The sequence below is a fragment of the Scophthalmus maximus genome, chromosome 5 (assembly GCF_022379125.1).
Source record: "Scophthalmus maximus strain ysfricsl-2021 chromosome 5, ASM2237912v1, whole genome shotgun sequence".
In the NCBI taxonomy this organism is placed as follows: Eukaryota; Metazoa; Chordata; class Actinopteri; order Pleuronectiformes; family Scophthalmidae; genus Scophthalmus; species Scophthalmus maximus.
This window is the reverse complement of record NC_061519.1, coordinates 2,152,501-2,176,778: the sequence shown is the minus strand read 5'-3', so window position 1 is coordinate 2,176,778 and position 24,278 is coordinate 2,152,501. Positions and strand designations below refer to the sequence as shown.

The window sequence follows — 24,278 nt, the reverse complement described above, 5'->3', positions numbered from 1 at the left end:
GTTACTGCGTGCTACATTCACTCTTGCTTCCACACAGCCAGTGGCCATTTTTACTCATCCACACAGAAATATCCAGTACCACACACACACACACACGGCTATGTTATCTTACTATTGAGCGAAAGAGTGGCGTGTATATAATAAATGGAAGCCAGCTGGAGGGAATGATGATGGTTATGAGATTGTCGCCTTTTATTTGGCCAGGCAGCTTCAATCAAGGGCAAATGGATGGCTGGGTAAAAAGCTTTTCAGAATGGGCTGGAGAATGAGCCAAAATCATAGAGATGAACAAACATCCCTTCTACTCCAACTGTTCCTTTTGTTGTGGCATTAGAAAATGTGATGTTTCACTTTGAAAGGCATTCATCCCTTAAAATGATGCACAAATACAAAAGTTAACACATGGTAACAACACCAGCAGCCCTGGTACTTGGAAACCCTTGGTGGCTCGGACAAAAACATCTCGCCCATAAATTAATACATTGAAGGGGATTTTATAAACATATGAAATTGTTTGTTTTGGACAAAGTCTCCCAAATAATATTACTGACAGTAACAGCAGTATCATCATGTCCTGAATAAAGATCTCTTTTAGCAATTTTCTCATATTTTTTCAGAGAATATTGCAGGAAAATATTGAAAATATCGGTTGTTTGGTAAACAGTACAGAGTGATTTATTTAAATTGATCTCATTTTTTCCATGAGAAGTTGTGTCAACACACAATCTTTCTCATCCATAATGACAGGTGCAGGTACATAAAATTTTATAGAGTTTACAGACATACAGCTATCCATCAGACAAAGCAGAATTCTCTCGGTCTATTGTGGAGTGAGTCACTTTGAATGGTAGGGATTTTGTTTGAGGCCTTGGCAGAATTAATAAAGTTTTGGTAAATCATTAGCAATTAAACACTCCGCTCTCTCAGTTTCCTCACTTCAAATCAGGATTAACACAAACCGTCTGTGTTACATTTGATACAAAAATAGTTAGTTTGTGCCAGAATTGATCCAAGGTTATGTTTGGCAAATCACTATGTAGAAAACCCACTGTTTACTCCACGTCACGTGAAAGAAAACTCGCCCTCTCGTCAAGCTCACTCTAGTCTGAAAGAGGGATGAGTTTGAAAAACAATACAGAGCGAGTGCACCTCAGCCCCTTTAGTATCAAAACTCCGGGGGGAACGTTGTAGTGTGGACGGGCAAAAACAAAGATGTTTGGAAAAGATGACACAGTCACTTGCTTCGCTTCCTGATCCCTGGTTATCAGTCACGACTCGAAAGCAAAACGTTGTAAACACTTTAAGTACTCGTCCCACCACATCATTGGACTTAAGAGAAGAAATCCCAGCTCTTACTTTTCACCAATGTTGTTGCTGATATGTCGTATTTTCTGTAACTCAGTAGCCAACTCCAGAGTAGACTGTAATCTGCTTCCTGCTTACACCGGTATTCACATACCCAGTGTACGTGAATGGTCAGATGATACACGTTTTCAGGTGTGTTAGTGTGGACGGGGATATGGAGCTAAAGCGTTTGTGTGGATGGAGATCGTGTTAGTTTTAAAACGAAAATATAGTATTACAGATGTAGCCTTAATATTAAAAGTTAATATGATGAATGTGTTAAGAAATGTTGCCAAATAATTACAGAGCAGCATTAGCATTCATTTAGAGTTGTGTTTCTAGCCAACTGCTGAATCCAAGTCCTGTATTTGCTCCCTGTAGTTCTAGCAATTTCTCTTCAGCGCTCACTTTCCTTGAGGTCTGTGAGCCTGAGCCAGAACAGAAAAGTTGTGGCTCTGAAAACCAAAACAATGGGCTGAAAGATGCTAAAATGCTTTGGGAAATGAATAGTAGTTTTAACTTTCTCTGGAATATCTTTGGTTGTGGTAAACTGGATTCCAAGCAGGCACACTACATCATGTTGCTCAAGGCCTTAGCTGCAGATCAGTGTATTGTATCGCAGGCTTGTGAGGACTGGTCATCTGGGTTTACTTTGGCATAACAATGACGTCTCCCGGTGTGAAAAGTCTGGGTTTGCCTGCCTTGTTTTATTCTCTCTTGAATGTACTGTACAATTATTGTCATGAGGGGAGCCAAGAATCTTTCACGGTGGCAGTACAAAATTAGCAGTTTCCTGTCTGAACCACATCAGGTTTGGTGGTTGGAATCAATCACAGCGAGGTTAAATGAGGGAGTTTCCTGACTTCTTCAAAACTGATAAGCACACCTACAAATGCAGAACAGGAAGGAATCCTCTGCTAAATTATTATTGCACAGTGAAAATGAGGGTGGTGTAGGGTTATTAACGCAAATGGTGATATCACTGATGCAAATTTATGATTTACGGGGATTACCATGGCAACAGACAAAGAGGGAAAACGTTTTTTTGACCTCACAGATCGGGGTTCACAGCAGAAACGGATAGAAAAGCCAGCCCACAAATGCCTGGCGAGACGAAACACTGTAATTTTTGAATCGGAACACAGTAAGTGAAGCCATCAAAAGCCATGAAGCAAAATGAATGGGAGTGCTAGAGTTTTTTGCAGCCCAAAGCACGTATGATGTCAGTGTGAACTTTTAGGCGTACCACAGTAATACAACCCCTAACCCAGAACAAAAGCACCAGATTGCATTTCAGAGGGAACAACGCTCACTTCCCCAACAGTCAAATGCCTGCTAACAAGTTTTGTCTTTCTCAGCATGTTGTGGCATGGTGCAGCAGGGTAGTGTTGAGAACTTCCTGCAACAGCTGACCAATGAGGAAAGGCAAAATTGGGCAAAGGATTCGAAAAGGGTTATAACATTGGCCATGTATGCTTTGATTACAGACATGTATTTAATATGATTGCCATAGATGTACATGATGATTGCAAAACACAATAGTAAATATACAATGTTATGATACCAGAAAGTCAGGATGTTATCAATAATGTAGTGAGCAGATTGCAGATCTGCTCAGAGTGGGTAGGGAGCGTGTGGGAAAGCAGACCGGCCAAGAACTGTTTTAATAACAAATCTGCTTACTTAAAAAAATATGTATAAATATATAATATAGAGATGATGTGTTGGAGAGCAGAGCTTTGTGACAGCAGGACGAGTTTGTGTTTTGTGTGTGATTGTGTGATGTTGTCATCTTAAACGGCATTAGGCATGTTAGAGGTGAGAGTTCATTGGATTACACATGTTGACCTAATCTAATCTGGTGTTTATTGTCTGGGATTAGGGTAAGGGTGAGTGTGTGTGTATGTATTTTCGTGGGAGGGGACATGGATTAGTGATAGGTCAGTGCACATTGTTACACACACACACATATACACACACACACACACAGTTTGTATAACTTTTGTCAATGCCATTGCCAATGTGTAGTTTGATGACAAAACAATAATCTTTGATAACTTTCCCTGAAATGTTTATTTTTTAAGGCTGCAACTAACAGTTATTTCCATTATCGATTTACTCGACTGATTATTTTCTTAATCAATAGTTTAATCTAATATAGTCCCCCCAATGTCAAATGGGGTTGGCTCCAGCCCCCTGCGACGAAAGGATAAAGGAGTATAGATAATTATGAACTGATTAATTCATCATTGCAACTCTAGAATTGTTTGAAGTTTTGTGAAAACTGCTTATTTGCTTTTTTGCCAATAGACTCTCATGGAGTCTCCAATGTTTAACACATAATCCCACCTGAAACCAGCATGTCATCTTTAAACTTCACTGTCTCTTGGGTGTAGATACATTTTTTTACATGAGAGTGGTATGAATCTTTTAACCTAAGAAAGTGAATACAGGTATTTTTCTCAAAATGTTGAACAATTAAAAAAAACTAGTTACACACAAACACAATACAATACATACAAAAACTTAAATAAATAAAATTCAGTCTAAAAATTGGCAAGTAACTCAGTAACTATTTGACCAAAAAATTACTAATCATGGGCACACGTGTGAACACACATTAATCACCAACTTTTGATATTTGACTATAGCTACATTAATACTGAATTATATGGACACATTTGGGTTGGTACCAAAACAATATTGAGCTTCTGTACTAAGCCCTATCACCAGATGAGGACTATGCCCCATGTGATAATATGGCTAAATCAGTGTGTAATTCAGAAAATGTAGATATTTTCTACTTGTACAGGAAAACGGACAGAGTGAAGACAGATTTCTGTGCAATTGGTAGGTTTTACTCCACTCTTAAAAGGCTGGACTTTCAGTCTGTCACCATGGTACCAACGGCTCCCATGTCTGACTAACTGACCTACGTTATGTCTTAACCAGCAGGCCTTTGTAAACCAGGTCGACAGCTTCAGTCTCAGTAGATAATGAGAAGTGGTTAGGAAGTGTCAGCTGACCTTCACTAGTTCAAGGGCTGGGTGATAAAACGGTAACAATAATTATTAAACGCAATATACTTTTCTTCAATAGCAATATAACAAAAGTTTGATGTATATCATATATTGCTTATGCATTTGGCAAGCATGGTATAACACAACTGGTTTTAATGTATAACCTCAGATTTGTCAAATGTTTTACTGTTTTAGTCAGAGTTTTTCATTCTCTGCCCATAAAGAAGCAATTAAAACCTTCACTCAGGAGTAGAGCCTGACCGATATATCGGTTTGCCAATATTAGCCTTTCACAGACATACCAGTATCGGCCGATATGTTTAGAGCCCGACCAATATTTCGTTCTGGCTTTAAAATGTGCATTTATGTTTACATTTTACGTAAAAGAAATTATGTTTATTTTCTTAATTCAAATTCTATATATTTATGTTTTCTTTTTATTAATAGTTATTTATAATAAAGTTTTATGGTTAAAGTAAAATATCAAGCCTCAATTACATTCATTTGTCATATAGGTTTGATAACGAAATCTGAGGAATCATTAAAATATATATAAATATATATTGGCCGATGTATCGGTATCGGAAATCTTGTACACCCTAATTACAATATCGGCATCGGCCCCCAAAAATCCATATCGGTCGGACTCAGGAGCAAAACTCTACACTTGAAAGAAATAATAATTTCACGACACAAACATGAGAATTATCGACATCAACTGCTGTAAATTTTCTCTATATTGATATCAACTTTTGCCACATTGCCCAAACTATTACTGCTTTACCTTGATATATAAAAGTTATGTTTTTTTTGTCAAATGTAGTCTATTAGTCCATTAGCCAGGAAACTGAAGTATTGACTTGTTTGTCAGATGTGTAAATGAAAGAGATCTGGCTTCTTTAAATCGCCTCTCAGGAACAAGTCACATACAGTACACACACATGCGCGAACCTCTCGCCTCTCTGTGTTTATAAAAAGGAGCGTGTCCCACTTTTCCCTCTCATCTGCTGCGCTCTCGTTCTGTAATTTCTCCGGCGTGATAGCTAATTGGTGGGAGCTTGGGGAAAATTTTCCACCCCGCCGCTTCTTTCTTAAAAAACAAGCGGGAAGGAGAGCGAGCGTAAAGGGCCTGTGGGGGGCAAAGAGAAAAATGGAGCGAAGATGGAGATAAAGGAGAAACGGGAGGTAGGTCGGAGGGGAGCGGGAGGGGAGCACTGGTCACGAAGTGGCCGTGAACTCACGTGTGCAGATAACCATTTTCTTTACGCGTTCTGGTAAGAGGAGCGTAAACAATACTTCTTGGGAGTGAGTGAATGACTTTATTGTCCTGTCAGATGGAAATAAGGAAAATCAATTCTGCACAGGTGAAAGAGGTAGTACAGAAGGAGATGGAGAGAGACCTCGGCAAGATAATAAAGAGGAGAAGTGTAGAAGCGAGTGCAAAGCTGTGTTAACAGAGTTTCTACTGGTTAATGAAAGAACTCTATAAAAGACTAGTCTATTGAACTGGCTTGCAATTGATTAAGGTCAGTGTGAAAGATCTGCCAGAACGGTCTCTGCTCCGATTTAGAGAGTAGAAAGGGAGACCGCGAGAGAGTGAAGCAAACTAGGACAAGTCCTGAAAGACCATTGTACTCCTTTTTTTTTTCTTCCCGTCTCCAGTGCATTCAAAACTGCTGTCTCACTGTTGCCCTCCCCGTCAAGCTCACTTTCTCTTTCTGTCCATCTCTTCTTCTACTTTTCACTCCTTTCTTTTCTCTCCTGCTAAAGGCCAGTGACTGAGAGGAATCGATCCACTGTAAACATCACAGTCAGTGGCCTTTTGTTTGCGTGAATGCAAAGGCTACAGGCGGCTGAGGTCATGATGGAGTCCCTGAGGTCCATAGGAAACAGTTTAAAGAAGTAGTTCTGATCTTTAGTGCAGGTCCAGACTTGTTCATCCTGGCCTTCCTGGTGTCTTAATAGGGACAATTTTGCACCTGGGATCTCAGGTGAGAGCAGCTGGTCGGATAGAAATATCAGTTTTGTTGCGCTTTCCACCAAAGATATGGAAAAGCCACCCGTCAAGGGAAATCTTGGCTGTAAAAGCCCAAATTTGGTGACCTCTGGCACATTTTAATGCCACTATTCATCTATGTTTACTCGTCTTAATTATTGCATATTTTCATGAGTTTGGCCACCCATTTGTAAACATGTTAAATTATTGTGAAGAAAATTGGGGGATTAGAAAGTGAAAAATGAACATAAAGCTGGAGAAAATAACTTGATGACAACCGAGGACACCAGGACACAACCTCTCAGCTGAGCCTGCGCACACACACACAATCATATAGGACACGTAGGGACGGGACTGATCTATCATCATGCACACATTGTCTAGAGGTGGAGGCTGGTGGTGGTAAAATGGAAATGGAAAACAATTTTTTCAGTAGTCTGCTGTTTGGCGCGCGGCTGGCGTTCATCGAAAGCTCTGGTCTTTAGCATCAGGACTGACGAGTACTAATTTAATGAGTTAAACGATTTTAGATTTATGGTCGATTTGCATAGTTTTGATTCAGTTGACTGTGTTTGGGTGCACGGGTAGTGATGTATTAAACATTTAAATGTTGTATGGACTAAAGAAGAACTGTCAAGGTAGTGGATCTCTAAACAGTGGATCTCTTCAGAAACAAGCACAATGGCTGCCACGGCGAACAAGAGTTGTGAATTAAAGGTTTTAATCTCAAGCGGATCATGTTTAGGCTGTGGTCATGTTTATGTGGATGATGGTTGGGATTGAATCAAGCTAAGCCCCTGATAAGCTTTGTTTCACCTACCACAAGATCACACTGACAGCATAGTTAATTCACCGTGTGTAGCTATGTTTCCATTGCGCAAAGTCTCTTCTAATGTTGATCTTAGTGCAATTGAGGACATCTGCGTTAGCTGATACCAGTTCTCTGTGTTTCCCATATATAAAATATGTACACCACATCATGCAGCATACATTTGGATCATATTCACAAAAGAAATTGCTGTGAATGTAACCAATCGCATTGACACACATTTCATATTGGCATTGATGGCCAAACTGCACACCGTTTACACACCATTCTGTTTAAATGTCACTGCATATATGAAAAATTATTTTTAGCAGAAAGACTTGTGAGAAATGAGGTGATGTGATGCTTCTCGTGCATCTGTAGTTCCAAGGTGTGTTTGTATACTTGACGGATTATATATCAAGTGTCTCTATCAAAGAGTCTGTGGTTTGACAGTTGTTCCCTGACACATCCGCTGCCTCCGCAAGACACGCCAACAATTTCGGCAATTTGCTTCCACACGTTATCTTATGTCCTGGTTAAGGCTCACATATGCTCAAGATACATATATGGAGACACACTGAGCTTTCTTTCTGCACACTGCGTTCATTTTGTCCGTATTTGTACACATTTTCTGAAAGCTGACAGATAGGACAAAATGGAGCAATACCACCGGTAATCGTGGGGGGGGGGGGGGGGGGGGGGCAGTATAGTCAGTAGCTCAAGAGAGACAACCACCGGACATGAAGACATTTCAACAATGGCATAACTTTTTTTGAGGAGAGAAATGGAGCGAGTTGGTAAGGAACTACACACGTGGCCACCACCAGCGTTTACAATGCATCGTCTTTTGCCTCTTCCTTAAGATGTACATTATCAGAACCTCTTCCACAGTCGCCATGTTTAATGTTGTCAAAAACTCTTGATTCTGTGCTGCCCGCTCGTGGATTTTTTTGCTCAACAACCATGCCAACGTAAAGGACTCATGGAAGTATGTGGGCAGTGGCTGTTACATCATTTGAGATGGACGTATCTCTTTTTGTACATGAAGACAGCAAAAACAAGCCTTGAATTGTTGAGGGCATGTCGTAGATAATTGGAGCAGATTAATATGTGTATTTAGAGAGGATTAATACTTTGATTAAAACTCTCTTTTGCTTCTTTTCTGAATCAAGATAATCATGACTGGCTTTCCCTTGCACCTTCTCAAAAGATATTCAAGACTTTCTCAACTTTCCCCTGTAGCCTGAGCCTATCGAGCTCAGCAGGGGGATGCAGAGCAAAGCAAATCCAGGCGAACAGCAGCTTCCACACTCGCAATGTTTTGAATCAGTACGTGTTGCACCAGTGGCTTGATTCCACATTAGCTGCTACCAGCATAACACAAACAAGACCGTTGGACTCATGGCGTTCGAGTTACACTGTGGGTAATGCAGGTGCCAGGATTTGACAAGAAGAGGCGTGATGACCACCGTGGCTAAACTAACAAAGGAAAGAGCAACTACTGCAGAAACTCTACAGGCTTCTAGAGAAATCCACAGAAAAACGACATCACAGTGACAATTAAACAAAGAGATTTTAATTCTTTGGTGCATAAATACCACAGCAATGAGCATGTGACCTCAAAAACACTATCAACTCTTTCAGTGTCACTTAAACGTCCACTGGAAGTTTCATTGTTATCGGGCCACCTACAGCTGGTAAAGATTGTTGATCCCTTGGCCCTTGACATTTAAATGCTAGCTACAGCGATATATATATATCACCACACTCTCCAAGACAACTTTGACAGCAGGGTATTCCTCATAGTTTTTGTGCTTCATGCCTCATTTCAGTCAGTGTGAGGCAGACAATAGGTATTTTTTAAATGAAAGGGGGTCTTTCCTATGTGTGCGTGAGTCAAACGATGAGTGTGCCTGCCGAGAAGGGGAAGGCAGGGGCCCACAGAAAGGGTGGTCTCGTGTTAACGCGGGCTCTGAGACAGAAACATTGTGTGTTGGGACAAGAGATCGCCGTGTGCGGAAGGGCGCCCAGTTTAGGATACAGTATAGGCAGTGTGCGGCAGAGCTGAGGTCTAGGTGAGTTCACCGTGTCTGAGTGTTGCCATGTTTCAGGGAGAAGAGAGTTTGGAGGTTTTATGATTGGGCCCATTGCAGTTTTCTGCTTTGTCATTTCCTCAGTGGCTGTTAGAGGTGTGTGTGTGTGATCTGTTTAACTTTATCCAAACAGCTCAGCTGATGTTTTAGTGTTGGGTTTGTCCTACTATGGTCTGCAGCAAAGTTGGCTCGGTGTGGTTAGATTAACCCATTGCTCTATTGGCCACATTTCAGAGTAGAAGCCTCCATTCAAATACTACATGTGTATCTGTGTCTCTATTATGCACACAGACATTGTGCTTTATCCCCCTTTTGTCCACTCATGTTTTGACTTCTGGCTTGGCTACAAGTTTTATTGTTTAGATTGTGATACAATGTGGGCAACCGCTACTGTAGTCTGGTATTACGTTGTTGCACACTGTGGCTTAAGTGGACATCTTCGGCATTACAAATATGTGAAGTATGTGGGTGTTTGGTCTTTCTCTCTCTCTCTCTCTCTCTAGCCTTCCGTTCCCCCTGCTTTCCACTTCATCTCATTCATTCTCTGTGAAGTTCTCCCAGGTACAAGGCTTTAGAGAAAATTCCTTTGAGATCATTGTGTTTCCTTGCCGCTCGGCTCTGCTTTCCCACACTGTGTTTGTGTGTGAGAATGCCCGTGGCGTTGGCACTTGTTGCTAGTTTCCTCATATTTAGTTTTTTATGTGTACTGTGTTGCTAAATCACAGTGCATAGTGCGCGTCTTTTATCCACTACAGAGAGGAACCAGTTTTCACTGAATGCACGATTGTATCAAATCATCAGCATGGTCATTTGATATGAGGATATTGACTGAAGGTCAGGGGTCAGGGGTTGTTTCATATGGAGCTGAAAGGAGTTACATTTCTTGTTCAATGGCTCTTAAGCAAGACAGATACTTAATGATATAGTCTTGAATTCATACAATATTTGTGTTAAACAAATATTTTCAATTTGTTGCAATCAGATCAACATTTAAGTGATAATTATTAACTTTTTTTCTTATGAAACTTCCATCTGTCTGTCTTGGCAGTTATTAATGTGGTGCCTGAAAAAGTAAACTAACAAGGACGAGTCTCGTCATTCTAAGGTCATGTTCAACACAGAGCGACTGCACAGTCTTTGTACTCCGTGTAGTACAACTCTGGAAAGACTCCTCCATGTTCAGTTTCTTGATACACAGCAGAATGAAATAATGCTTGAACCAGATTCTTCTTCCCGTGGGTGTCTTCGGTCCACGTACGTGGCCAACGCAGCACCTTGTGCGTTGGGGTTGTGGAAGAATTTGAACCTAGGCCAGTCATGATAACTACTTTTTGTTGCACAATATATTGTCCTAGAAATGATTGCGTTAAACTATATTATCGTCATTTTTTCAATCATGTGAGCTTGCAGTATAGGCCTATTGGTCGTTGCACGTGCAAGTCTTCCACAATTGTGTTGCTGCTGAGAGAAATTTAGACTTGATTTTAGGCCTTAGACAAAACAAGCAATATGAAGAAATCATTATTTTCTGACATTTTATAGACCAAACCAGTAATGGATTAAGAACAGATAAGAAGATAGAAGCAGCAATCCATGGACAGTTGTTGACATTCATTCTTATGTCAACAAACACCCATGCAGACACAATAGCTGTTATTGAGGTTAAGATTGAGTTCATGTTCATGTATCCTACGATAAGTCGATAACGCAATTATCGTGACAGGCTTCGTTGAACCAGATTTACCTTTTCTATTCCAAATGTTTTAAAATATTTTTGCCGTTTAAATCTTTTTTCAAGAGGAGTTGCAGCTTTTCACGCCGAGCAAATATCAGTGTGAATGATGTGTAGGTCCATTGTATTTTAATCCTCATACAACTTCACGCTAGTCGAGGGTTATGAACAGAGGATGTGACACCTTGAACAGATTAGGCCCTATGAGGCAAATTGTGATTTGTGAATATGGCCTATAAATGTGATTGATTGAAACAACTCTGCAGTCGCACCAGCATATTGAGTGTGAATCTTTCCATTCTACTTTATCCATGGAGTATGATATAAACACAGAATTGGATCCTGTGTGTTCGCAACTGCAAGCAGGTGAGTGAGAGGGTGAGAGAGTCAACTGAAAACTTAAGTGCACTGTTGCTTTTAATGAAAGATGTTCTCTTGTAGGTTTGACTCAAGCAATTACTTTCATAGCGGCTGTCACTGCTATTATTCTCAGCTATTATTCTTCAGTAGTAATGGTGAGAAAGAAATATCCCATTGCATGGGGCCATATCTTTGCAGATGTTAAGTTGCAGCAGCCAACATCTCACCTTTGTGATTCTTTACCATGTGGTGTGCCACGGCCAAAAGCCTCATGCAACGTCTAAGTTTGAGGTTTGTTTCGAGCACTTGACTGGACTCTAGTGGCTCTCATCCGCAGACTCTCTCAGTACTATACCTGATTCTTGCAGTGGTGCTTCACAGATGTAGTAATGTTCACTTTCAAATAGCTGCCTGTGTGTTCAAATATCTAAAGATATTTGTGACATTCTTTGTATTCATTTGCGTGTGTGGAGTTTTGAGACTTTTCAACTGTCCGCTACAAAAGGTTTCACAAATGTCTGCTGTGTTTAAGTGCTAGCAAAAAACAGGTACATCAGGGCTTTCAGTGAATTTGTGGGAAAGCGGGAAAGATGTTTTTTGAAATAGACAGCATGGCCCGTCACCCTCGATTAGAACACATACAATATAAATAAATTTAAATATATGGTAAATGCATTATACGACCTGTCCAGGGTGTTCCCCCGCCTCTCGCCCAATGTTAGCTGGGATTGGCTCCAGCCCCCCCGTGACCCTTAAATGGATAAAGCGGTAGACGATGGATGGATGGATGGATGGTAAATGCATTATATTCCATAAATTAAGATATGGCAAAAGGCAGATGCCGCTATTACAGATGTTGTGTTTGTGATGTATAACAAAACAATAACAATCAACAAATTCATAACACATATGTTCGAATTAAATTCTGACACAAAGGATTTCTCAGTTAACAAAATACTGTGGTAATTCATTTCTCTTCAGTGCTAATGGAAGCTACATAGTAGGGTTGAGAAAATGTTTCTGCTTTTACTGTGTAATAAGTTTTTTTCAAGATAAAAATCAGACTATATCCATGAACATATTTTTAGATACTTGACAGTACAGATCCTGTATTCAGTACAACCGCCGTCTGCCTTAATGCAGAGCTCTGTAAACCTAAACAGGAAGGAGTTGGCCTGAGTCAGAACAGAGGGAGTATGTGTCACTGAGTCAACCAGTCGACTCAGTCACAGCAGCAGCAGCAGCTTCTCTCACATACACAGGCTATTGGCTGGATCAATGGGCCAATTGTAGTATTGGCTGAGAGACCAGTGGGCCTCGGTCATGAGTTACGGGGTGACGAGAAAGTGACTCCTGGACGCACTGGTCCAGTGTAAGCAGACCATGCTGTTTTGGTATAATAACTATAAATGAGGGAGAATCGGTTGTGACGAGCAGAAGCTTTTTGTGTCACACCGGTGACAGGAAGTGTGCTCAGATTTCAGAAAATTAAGACTGTGCTTGTCGTAAACCAGTTTTTTCTGTGACCGGGAGAATTTTGGTTTGGTTTTTCGCTTTCCCGAACAAGTAAATGTTGGAAGTTTTCCATGAGCTTTCAACTAATGCAGAAACCTTATTCCTAAAGGCTCAGCGTTGTTTGTACTGGACAAACGGCACCGTCCTCCCTTGGATGTTATTCAGTCTTATTGTCTTCTTCAGCCACACTACCGCAAATGGCAACGTCAGCCTGTCAGGGTTTCTCTTCTTTATTTTTCTAAGTGTAAAGTCTCCACCACTTTTGGATGGATTGCCATGAAACTTGGTTCAGACGTTCATGTCTCCCTCAGGATGAACTGTAGTGTCTTTGATGTTCTTGGACTATTTATTTTTTGCCAGTATGAGGCAATTTTTTTTTTTTACATTTGTCCAATGTGGTTTACGACCAAACACATAAAAAATAACGACGTTCCCATCAGCCTCGGCTAGACTTTGTTTATGTGTCACCAGTGAATGTTAGCATGCTAACTAACTAAACTAAAATGGCAAACGAGATAAACCTTGTAGCCGTTGCAATGTTAGCATTGTCACTGTGTTCATGTTAGCATGCTAATGTTAGCGTTTAGCTCAAAATGCCACTGCTTTAAGCTTGGATATAAAATCGCTCCATTCTTGGCACAAAGCCTTCATACCTTTACTCTTTTCTCCCACATGTCCCGTAGGGCTGAACGGTTTAGGGAAAATATGGAATCCCGATTTTTTTTTTAACAGATATTGTGATTGCGATTCGATTTGCGATTATAATTAGCGCACGCGCACACACACACACACACACACATTGACAGAGAGTGAGATGTGTTGAAGAGGAGAAGGGGAGAGAGCTCTCTTACCTTTTCATACGGAGTAACAGTCTCGAACAACTCTCGTGTGGTTCTGTGTTCGTCACTACTGTCACTACTGTCACTGATTGCCGCGGTGTACGGCCAACAACTGCGGCGGTGGGTCAAGCGCTGATACAGGTTGGTTGTGTTGCCCCGTGTCTGCACAACACCTGACGCTGCGCACCATCCTCCTTTTTAAAGAACTTCCACACGTACTGACGTGCTGCTCCTCTTCGACACTAAAGTCTCCGCTGTATCATTTTCCGACTGTTCTGTCGAGCATGAGGCCATTGCGCAGCAGGTTAGTGCAGCGGGACTGCTGTTTTTTTCTTTGCAACGAGCGCTCCACTCGCTCGCGTATCACGTGACCTGTGTAATCGCGCCCCTTGCCATTAGAAAATTGCATTTTATCATATCGCGATATGATCGCAAATGCGATTAATTGTTCAGCCCTAATGTCCCGTCTATCTTCACTCTCCCTATCCAACAAAGACCCCAAAAACCAACTTGAAAAATTAGAATCGTAATAAGCAAAATCCATTTCTTTCAAGTTGTTAATATTATTTGTTTTCTCTCATTTTTGTTTGTGCCTACAGATGGATCCCTCCCTAAAGAGCCAAAAGGAGATGTATCGAGTCAGATAGCAGGTAAACATTTATGTCAGGTCAAACTGACATTCACACATTCATCAACCCAAACACACAGAACATCACAGTTGTTCTACGCTCTTCACCATGTCTGTTTTTGTGTCCGGCATTGGTGTTAGAGGGGTATGTATTTTATTATTAGAGGAAATAGGTGTCTCACACACACACACACACACACACACACACACACACACACACACACACACACACACACACACTTTTAATATTTCAGTGTTCCCATTGACAACGGCAGGTCATTGCCACCATTTCTTCTCACCATCTTATATCTGCTTGATTCACTCCTCGTTTCCACCCCTCCTTTTCGCCATTAGAAACCATGTCCCCCATGTCGGGTTTGGCTTCCTTTGCCGAGCACCCATCTCTGGAGCTTCTCAATGATCAGCTGAGACGGACAATGCTTGTGGCTTTCATTCCTCGTCCCTTGGTTTCCTCCAGCCCTCTATCCCTTATGGTTTGGTTTGAGATTTGATATACCCTGGCGCTTCGCTCTTTTTTGTTTTGTTTAATTCACCTAGTTTGCCTGTCCGTCATCCTAAAATTATATTTCTTTTGTTTCCTGTCCTCTCAGTCATACTTGATCTTTCTCTTTTATTGTCACAGGATAGACCAAGTCTAAGAGTGTGTTATGACTATGGTTTGTTTTGTCATATCAGAGGGTTGATATTTGCCAGTCAGTGTTTGTCTTTCTGTAATCTGACATTTTGAGGAGAAATATGGCCTCTTTGATATTAAACATTATTAGTCCCTTGTGCTTCAGTGGGAAGTATGACGGACGAGGCTTTCCAGTATGAAAAGGAGATACGCACAGATTTTGGACTTTAAATAGCTTTAGTCAAAAAGTATTTGCTGTATCACCCTTGAAAAATCAAAACCCTCTTTATAAAGGAGGACAGTGAGTTGGCAGGTTGCTCCACAGCCTCAGGGCCTTGATGGTGGAAGCTCCAGCGCCTGCAGGAAAAGGCAAGGAAAACAACATGAATGCGGTTACATCTAGACAGTCCTTGGCTTCACTGTTACTCTGGGTTTCCGCTATGTACATTTGCTGCCTGTCCCCTCAAAATTATTGCCGCCGCTCCTAACGAATTTTATGAAATGGCATGAAGTCGCAATTACACGACTCTGTGAATGCTTTTATTTTCACACGACAAGTCACAGCGACGGAGCGCTGCATGTGAGGAGAGGGAGGGAGCGAGACGAGTAAGGGCAGAATAGTGTTACCGGTTACCTTAGAGAAAAAGTTACATTTCGCTTCTGCTTATCGGTTCCTAAAAGAGATATATATATATATATATATATATATATATATATATATATATATATATATATATATATATATATATATATACACAGAGTGAAACATGGACCGAGTTACTTTAACAGAGAATGCAACAACAAGGCAAAGTGCAGTAAATACGGGGCGTATATAAGCTGTGAGTCGGGTCGCACCTCCAATCTGGACAAACATTGAAAGCAGCATGACATTGATGTGGAGCAATGTTCAGCATTTGATGTCTTGCGGTCTCAGAACACGACAGCGTGTCAGTCTGCTCAGCAAAGGCTCCTCCAGGAAAGATCTTTAAACGCAGTTAGATGTTGTGTACTGATACACTTAAGTTATCACTGTTTGCTCCTTTGATGGACGCATTTTCCTTGAATTTGTATTGTAGATAGTATTGAATATGACTTGTAGATCGATGGATGAACTTTATTGATCCCAAAGTTTGTCCGTCGAAGTGTCCAGAGAGCTGCAGACCTTGGCGTGCTGTGTTTGGTTGGTGGACTGGGTGGGAAAAGTCTTCTTCCAGTCTGTTTCCACTCTGTGAGGAAGCGCAGCTGACGTCCTCATCATCCACTGTGGTGACGACAACCTGAGGGAGATCAGTAGCATCAGGCTGGTCAACATGAAGACGACCTGCAGCAGACTCACCTCCAGCATCTTGTGAAGGGGACCTGTCACTGCTATTAAATTTGGCTTTCAGGACACACTTTGTTAAGTCTAAACACGTCCCTGAATTTCATGGACAATGTTGAGTTTATTTTATGTACATCAATGTTGATAAAAAATACCAACTACAGCTACAACACTTATTACCTCTGCTCTTCCCCTCCCCCTACAGTCCCACACTGTATCCCATTCTCCTCCCACCACATGGACTCTGCACCTCTGGGCTCATTCTGAGCTCAGCTGTTACTGCTTGCACAGGCCCAGTCTGTTTATTAAATGTGTTCTTTAATTTTAATATTGTCCACCTTTTTGTGTTTTGTACCTTCACTAAAAATAAATCTGAGAGTTAATCTATAACTTCTGGTTCTGTCTAATACATTATGTTTATATTTTAACTATTTTTGTCATTAATACTGACTGAATATGTGAGATTTCACATTCAAATCTGACTATTAATTGACAAATAACTACAGATAAAACCTTAAGCAATAACAGGTTTGTGTGATTTAAATATATTTTAAAAGCTGTGTAACAGTACATGTAATGATAAGAACTGAGTGATTAATTTTTCTTCTTTGCTCTTGGAGACAGACAGGCAGGTCCTTCCCTAATAACAAAGACACAAATAAAAAATAGTTTTTAAAAAAAGTTTGTAAATAAAGAGGTTTGTGTGCTTGTGTTCTGTAGATATTCAACTGTATTTGAATGTAGTTTTAGATTTAACAGAGTTCTACCAACACAGTGAATGTACAGTACAGTATGTATAGAATATTTAATTGTCATCAAAGTTTACGGGCACCTTTATTCTCATGTTTTACTTGGGAAATATATGACCATTAAGTTATTAACAAACCATATGTGGACCTGGGGTCAGTGCTGAAGTGATGAGTCCGAGTTCAGTTCTGCCTCATGTTGAGCTTCCACTGGTCCAGTCTGTCTGGATCATCTGCAGGAAAATTACACAGACAAACCTCGTCACATGCGATCACAACAAGTCTGTTTCTGCATCCTAATTATCTATCATGTCGGTTTTAGTAAAAAAAAATCTTAATGTAACTTGACAGTTGCATTAATGTCACGTTAACATTGCATTGCTCATATTTAACGTGGTGGACCATATTTACCATCCACACGCAGACGCCTCGTGTTGGTCCCACTAGCCTAGTCAGCAGAGACGGAGGCCGTTTATCAATTCCAAAGAACGCAAGTATGCATATTGAGAAACAGCCGGAGTCTCGCTCCAGGCTAACCCCAGGCTAGCTGACTGAGAAGCGCTTGAGCGAGCTAAGCTAACGAGCAGCTACCAAGCGCAGACACCGACACCCGCTCATTACTGCAAACACAGAACAACACCATCATTTCACTTACCGAAACAACAGGAGCGCAAGCTTCCTGGACTTCTCTGTTGGGACGACTGACAGCAGTCGAATTATTCATCCGGTAGTAGCTGGAAATGTTCGAGAAGTCCCGTTCACTGACCGGGGATTAGCTCTGGTTACAGCTAACGCTGCCACCGGCTAGCTGCCACCGAGCGGCTAACAAACAGCGGCGTCACCTGTCAATCAAGTTTCCACGCCCCTAATTATGCTGAATTTCAAACCTTAATATAATATAAATGGGGGAGTTAAAAATAAATTCAGGTTCAGCCATTGGGCCCAAAACAATTTTTTGAACCAGGCTGTAAACATGTTTAATTCTGCTGTAAAGTTGGGCATTTTAACATGGGGCTCTATGAGGATTTACTCGCTTTTGGAGCCGGCCTCAAGCGGGCATCTAGTGAACTGCAGTTTATAGCACTTCCGCATAGGCTTCATTTCTCAGCCTCAGAGTTGGCCCCTTGCTTTGGACGTTGACAGATGTGCTGAAGAGTGCTCTGCGTGGAGGGAATGTTGTGGGATTGTCCATTTCCATCGCTGTCTGTCTGTCCACTCTTTTTTTTTCTCATCTCTCTGTCTGCCTCGTTGTTTGGAATTTGTTTAAATCTCCAGTAATCAGCTGCCTTCTACAAGCTGCACTGTAATGTCCGCCTCACCTCCAGATGGCGTGTTCATGCAGATTGGAGGAGCTGAAGCAGTAATAATGTTGTAACTGACAGAGCTGCATTAGCCCTTTAACGGTGAACTGCGGCAGGAGTCAACAGCTGAAAACAACTAGCCCACTGTGGGGTTTTTTACCCTCTCCATCATAGAATAGATTAGAATTATTAAAGATATGTTTGACACATTTATTCATTAGAATTTAACGTGTGAACCTTCAGTTCTTTCTCTGCCTCCTCACAGTTTGTCAAAATGAGATCAGGTGGTGTTAAAAGTCCCGGACAAATGAACTCTTGGCACCAATAACAAGCCATCTTTTCTCCCTTCTCTCTGTCTCTCTCTCTTTCTCTCCCTCCTCCCCTGCTGTGTTTGGGTCGCTGGGGTAACCCTGGCCCGCTTCTCGCTCGGTTAGCCTACTCTGCTATTAGAGGTCTGGACGGATGGAGAAAACAGAAAGAGGCGGAGATAAAGGAAGGTTCTCTCTTGCTCTCTCTCACTCTCGGGCCAATTCTCTGATTTGGGGACAAACTGAGGAAAGTGGAAGGATACAGAGAGTCTGAGTGCATAGGAAACAAACACCCAGGCTGTACTGTGCATTCATTTATTGTGTTGGCTTGATGTTTCGGATAAAGACACCCTGTTCTCATCAACCAAGCCCTGATTTTTAATGCAGCATGAAATAAGTGCTTCAAAAAGGTCTCTTTTAGAAATCATATCTTTTAGTGCGCACTGAACCAGACGGCCGGCCTGGGACATCCATACTCAACTTCAGTGTCTGTTAAAAGAATCTAGCGAATCCTGCCTCCCTCTGCTTTAAAGATCTGCTACTGGAGATTCGAAGTGTCCCAGATTGTAGTGAATTGGCACAAATGGCAGCTAAAAATATGACTGCATATTGCTCTATCAGCAGATGAAACAGTGGGCTGTAATCGCGTGTTCTTTCTTGTTAATAAATTACCAGTCTAAAGTTGTGCAACACTCCCAGTTGTCCAGTTTTTATTAACATCTGAGCAGCTCAGGTCCAGTAAATAGCCTTAATTGGTATAAAGATTTGGAGTATGAAAATTAAGATGTTCTAAACTTATGATCTGTAGTATTGTGAGATCAGCCTGTCTATTTTTTTTTCATTAGCCATAATGTTGTAACCATCTGATGTAGACTTACTACGAGCTACGAAAATTGTTGTGAAACGATGTTAAATGCACCTGTAGAAGCCACAAGTCCATATGATATCAACCTTGTTTTGCGATGTCATTGAAAAGTACTACATTACCCACAATCCTGAGGTGTAACATTGCTATGTCTGATTGGTGAATTTCGCTACCATGGAAACATTTACAACAGCGCTAACTTCATGTCGGCTAGTGATGCAGCGCTCCATTATACCTCGGAACTTGGACGTCAGGGATGTCGTTCCATTATATATTGGATCTCAAAATTACAGACCTCAGTCGGAAGTTCCAGCTGTAAAGAAGTTGTATAGGGTTAGGGTTGCCGTCTGTGTTGACATGAAAAATATTGATTGGCTGAGGAAGTTGTTGTCCAAGGAACCTCATATTGTTGAAAACTTCAGGAGAGTTTAAGATACACTTGATAAAATGATCCTGGCAATGAGGATCATTGATTTTGTCAATTTTCTAGTGTTTTCCTCATCAGAGGCAAACAATGTAGGGCAGTAATTAATTACTCAGTAATATATTATTATTTTTCCCAGTAACGGGTGGTGTAAGGGATTACAATTTCCGGAATAGTAATTAGATTACAGTTAATGATCCAAGTAACGCTGCATTACTATTTACTTTTGCTTTGCGAGTATGCAAAATATGTATTTTGTTCTAGGTGGGCTTTCTTATATGATGATATAAGATGACAGAGATCTGGAGAAGCTTGTCGCTGGGTATATCATAGATAAGAGATTTGAGAAGCTTCTGCTAATGACATACAATCATTGTTTCACTTCTGAACATTAGGGCCTTGCTTAATATGTCAGGGAAGAGATAAAAGAACAAGAAGCTGGACAAAATATCAGCTTAAATGTGGTGTTATGGAACATTTTATGTTCTGTAAAATCATCAGATAGGCTGCTCTTATGACTTAATATGCAGAACCCGCAAAAGTAAAATAGTAATATAACTTGTAATGTAACTTATTTCTTTTAAAACCAAGTAATAAGTAAGGTAATATAATAACTTTTTGAAAAATTTAAGAGAAATAAGTAATTAGTAACCTTTTTCCCTTCCTGAGTAACTTATCCAACACAAAAGAAATTTATATTTACAGGTCAGCATTTCCCTCATTAAAACACTGTAGTATTGATTAATAGAATAAGCTTGCAGTCAGATTTAACTGCACCAGCCAGTATCTAATTCATTTTGGGCGTCTTAGAGCGTCTTTGATGAGGATGTGGGTCAAGCATCCAGATCATGGACGCCCTATTCCTGTCCCCTCCCTCAGCCTCGAGGAATGCCTACCATTCCCACACATCCCTCGGCAAGGAATTTCTGTCACGCTGTGAATGTGGGAAGTCCACAACTATGCAGGGATGCACACACACATGTGCGCGGTTCTGGTTTCTCTTGACCCGTAACAGCTGGTTTGGAAGCGATGTGTCCAAGTCAGCGGCGGGGGAAACATTATGAGATTACGCCTTTATGTGACTGCAACTTTCCCCCCTCCCTCAAACAACTGACCCACACCCACCCGTACCAGCTCCCATCCCATCTGCCCGGGTCCAGGCAGCTGTTGCATTCCCTCTGATTTTTTTATTTAATTTTTTGTAAACATAGAACCATGCTCATTCCAACCCCTCCGGAGGTGTTTATGACAATCTCGCTGAGGAGACTTGTAGCGGTGTTGTTGAGTAAACTGCTTTGTTGTATCAGCCAGTCTAATGCCTACTTGACCTCAGGGTGGCCCCTACAAGTCTCACACCTCTTAGGTGTGTGGAGAGTGCTGACATATTTTGACAAACCAACACGACCCAGTAACAGTCCTGACGTGGAATGATCCCTGAGTGTGTTGGGGTAGTTTCCATATAGCAAAGATCGATGCACATTTCTGGCATTTCCCTCTCATCATTTGCCCCGTCTCACTGAGGGGTGTAGCAGTGTCGCTGTGTTTCACTGCTACCATTCAGGACTAGCAACAGAATTATCGGGACTGACTTTGGTTTAGGAAAGTTTTATCTTGTTTATAGTGCATTTTGTCGTATGGGACAGTTAAGCTTCCTGGAAAATACTGTTGACCTCATTTTGGGATTATTCATTTTTGCTAATTTAGGGCTTCGGCAAGGGTTTCTCTGAATTGCTGGTTTCAGACATCACCGAAAAGGTAATAATAACGTCTCTGGCTGTTGCTAATGGCTTATTGATTATAAATAAAATGAGGAACGTAAATGAAATTCCATGATTCACTTGGATGGCTCCCCACTATATGTAACTGTAATGCAGAGACACAGCATGGCTCTTGTATCAAAAGTTTTTCCTTAATTCCAAAATCATGACTTTAACACATCAAATAATCAGTTTGAAAATACACGCAAGCGTTTACGCTTGCCGTCCACATTTCTCCGGAGGTTTTGAGCCCCCAAAATGGAGTAATTCGGAAATGCATCTTGCCATATTGATCAAAACTATTAAACTGACACTATTAGAAACGGTGACACAGTCTCTACCCTGCTTTGTTCTTACAACTGTACTTTAAGTGGTGAAAGCAAAGCATTACTAACACAAGAAAAGGAAATCCCTGCTCTTACTGTCCCTCATTTGTAGTATTTTTCTGTAACCTTGCAACCAACTACAGAGAAGAAAATCTGCTTCCTGTTTAGATCCGCACCTGCTTTGCCCGGTGTTTGTCAAGTGATATGCCTTTTCAGGTGTGTTATGTGGACAGAGATTATTTCTGATACGGAGCTAAAACTCGGAGATCGCTTTATTTTTAAAATGCCACTAAAATCTAAAAGCCACTGACGGTTGTAGCCTATCCCCCTCCCTTGTATGGGTTTCCCCATCAATCTCAAGTCTCCCTCCTCATGCTAAGCAGCTTCGCGGGGGGGGGCATAAATGCAGTGCAGGCATATTATAAGCATTACCCCTCCTACACATTGAGGATTACCTCCAGGAACCCGCCTTTCCAAAAGACAGGCAGATTAGCGGCTCACCTAATGCAATCGTGAAGTGCAACCTGAGGCCATGCATCCACACTGTGTTCTGGGGCCCCATTGTCTCGGTCTGCGCCGATAGCTCTGTTTCTGCTTGGAAATGACTGCACCAGCTTTTCCATATGGATGCGTAGACAGCACCAGTGTGAGTGGTTTTGGTCGTCTGCTGGGTTGGAATATCTCCCCTCAGGAATCCCAGGATCAGCCTCAGCTGCTGTGACTGTGCCCACAGTGGGTTGGGATCACTTCAGCACATCGGCCAGTCCCTCTATCATTAGCCGATGGGATAAGCGCACCACATTTCTCCATCAGCCGACGAAGCCAAAACCACAGCAATTTATGGATGTTTTTAAATAATTTTTTTTATTTTACAATTTGTGAAAGAATGATCAAGCATGACTTGCTGGGCAACCAATCACAAGTGGCGGTATCCCCAGACTGGCTCCGCCTTCATCCAGCTGACAGGTACTCTGTTTGTGTGTGTGTGTGTGTGTGTGGCATTTATACATCCACCATGAGGTACTTTACTTTATTTATTCCTCAAACTCTTCCTTCGTGTCCTTCGGTCTCGCCAGTGGGCAGTGAAATTCATTTTTTTACAATTCTTCATAGCAGACAGAATATAGACAAAATGGAGGGAAATAATGAAGGATTGAAGATTATTTGACAAGTTTGACTGTGACTGCTTCATACATTATATCCATCTGTCTTTCCCTCACTGTGTGTGGCTGTCCACATGTCACTTGCCAGCCGCTCCCTGTCTGCCTTCCTTTTTTCACACTCTTGCTCACTTTCGCTCCCTCAGTCTTCTGAGTCCTCCCTCCCTCTCTCTCTCTCTCTCGCTCCCTCTCTCTGTGTCTCTCTCTCTCTCTCTCACATACTCTTTTTTCTCAGACTAGTTATGTCACAATGACATGTCTCTATATCTCACAAATATTAAGTAGCGTCTCTTCTCCTTGTACAATTCTTTTTTAAATTTCTTCTGTTTGTGTGTGTGGTGGGTGTGACCCGGTGGCCACTCTATATTTAGCCACTGTGCCACTCTCTCCATTCCCACTGCAGAGCTCAGGAAAGTGATGTGTCTGCGTGGTTAAACTTTTGTGTTAAAAAAAAAAAAAAGTAAAGGAGAAGATCCACCCAGAATACGACAACTGGAGGTGTTACCCGTAGTGCTCATTGTCAGGCTAGTGAAAAATATGTTGTCATGTCCAGATATTTCCAGATAAAATGCCTTTTAGACGAACCCACTCAGATTGTAGTTAATCTGCAGGAAAAACGTGTGTGTTTGGAATCATTTTTTTGGGGGGGTTAAATGTTTGCGTGCATTCGTGCTTGCATGCATTTCAGGGGGGATGGATTACAGAGGGTCATGTGTGTCTGACCAGACATTAATCCATTGGCCATTAAATTTTACTGTACAGCGGATTCACGGAGCGCTACAAAGTTCTCTCTGTGCCCTCTCTCCCTCAACAAGCACACACACACACACACACACACACACACACACACACACATACACACAGAGGTGCTTATCTGGTTGTCGTCTTGTCATCATTAGGTTTTTCATTGAACTTTGACTATCCTGCTGCTCAATGGCAGCCAAACAATCAAACAGCAACAGAGATAGTCCTTTGTTGAGACGATGAATCACTCCCTGGTAAAAACATGCTGACTTATCCATTTGTTTGCATGTTGTTGATATGCTCACTCAGTTCACATATAGCTTCACACATCATTACAAATATAGCACTTGTTCTTAA

The 24,278-nt window shown here is 41.4% G+C and overlaps 1 protein-coding gene across 6 annotated transcripts in view; it reads left to right on the top strand.

Moving 5' to 3' along the window:
- The window catches only part of LOC118311105 (triple functional domain protein-like), a 78,938-nt gene that overhangs the window by 7,505 nt on the left and 47,155 nt on the right, over window positions 1-24,278 (top strand). For all 6 annotated transcript variants that reach the window (XR_007030751.1, XM_035634669.2, XM_047332001.1 and 3 more), the window contains exon 2: window positions 14,307-14,357. Coding sequence is in view for 5 of the 6 variants with exons in the window: in XM_035634669.2 (XP_035490562.1) it covers window positions 14,307-14,357 (51 nt within the window). In the remaining variant the exon portion in view is untranslated. The remainder of the gene's footprint in view (window positions 1-14,306; window positions 14,358-24,278) is intronic.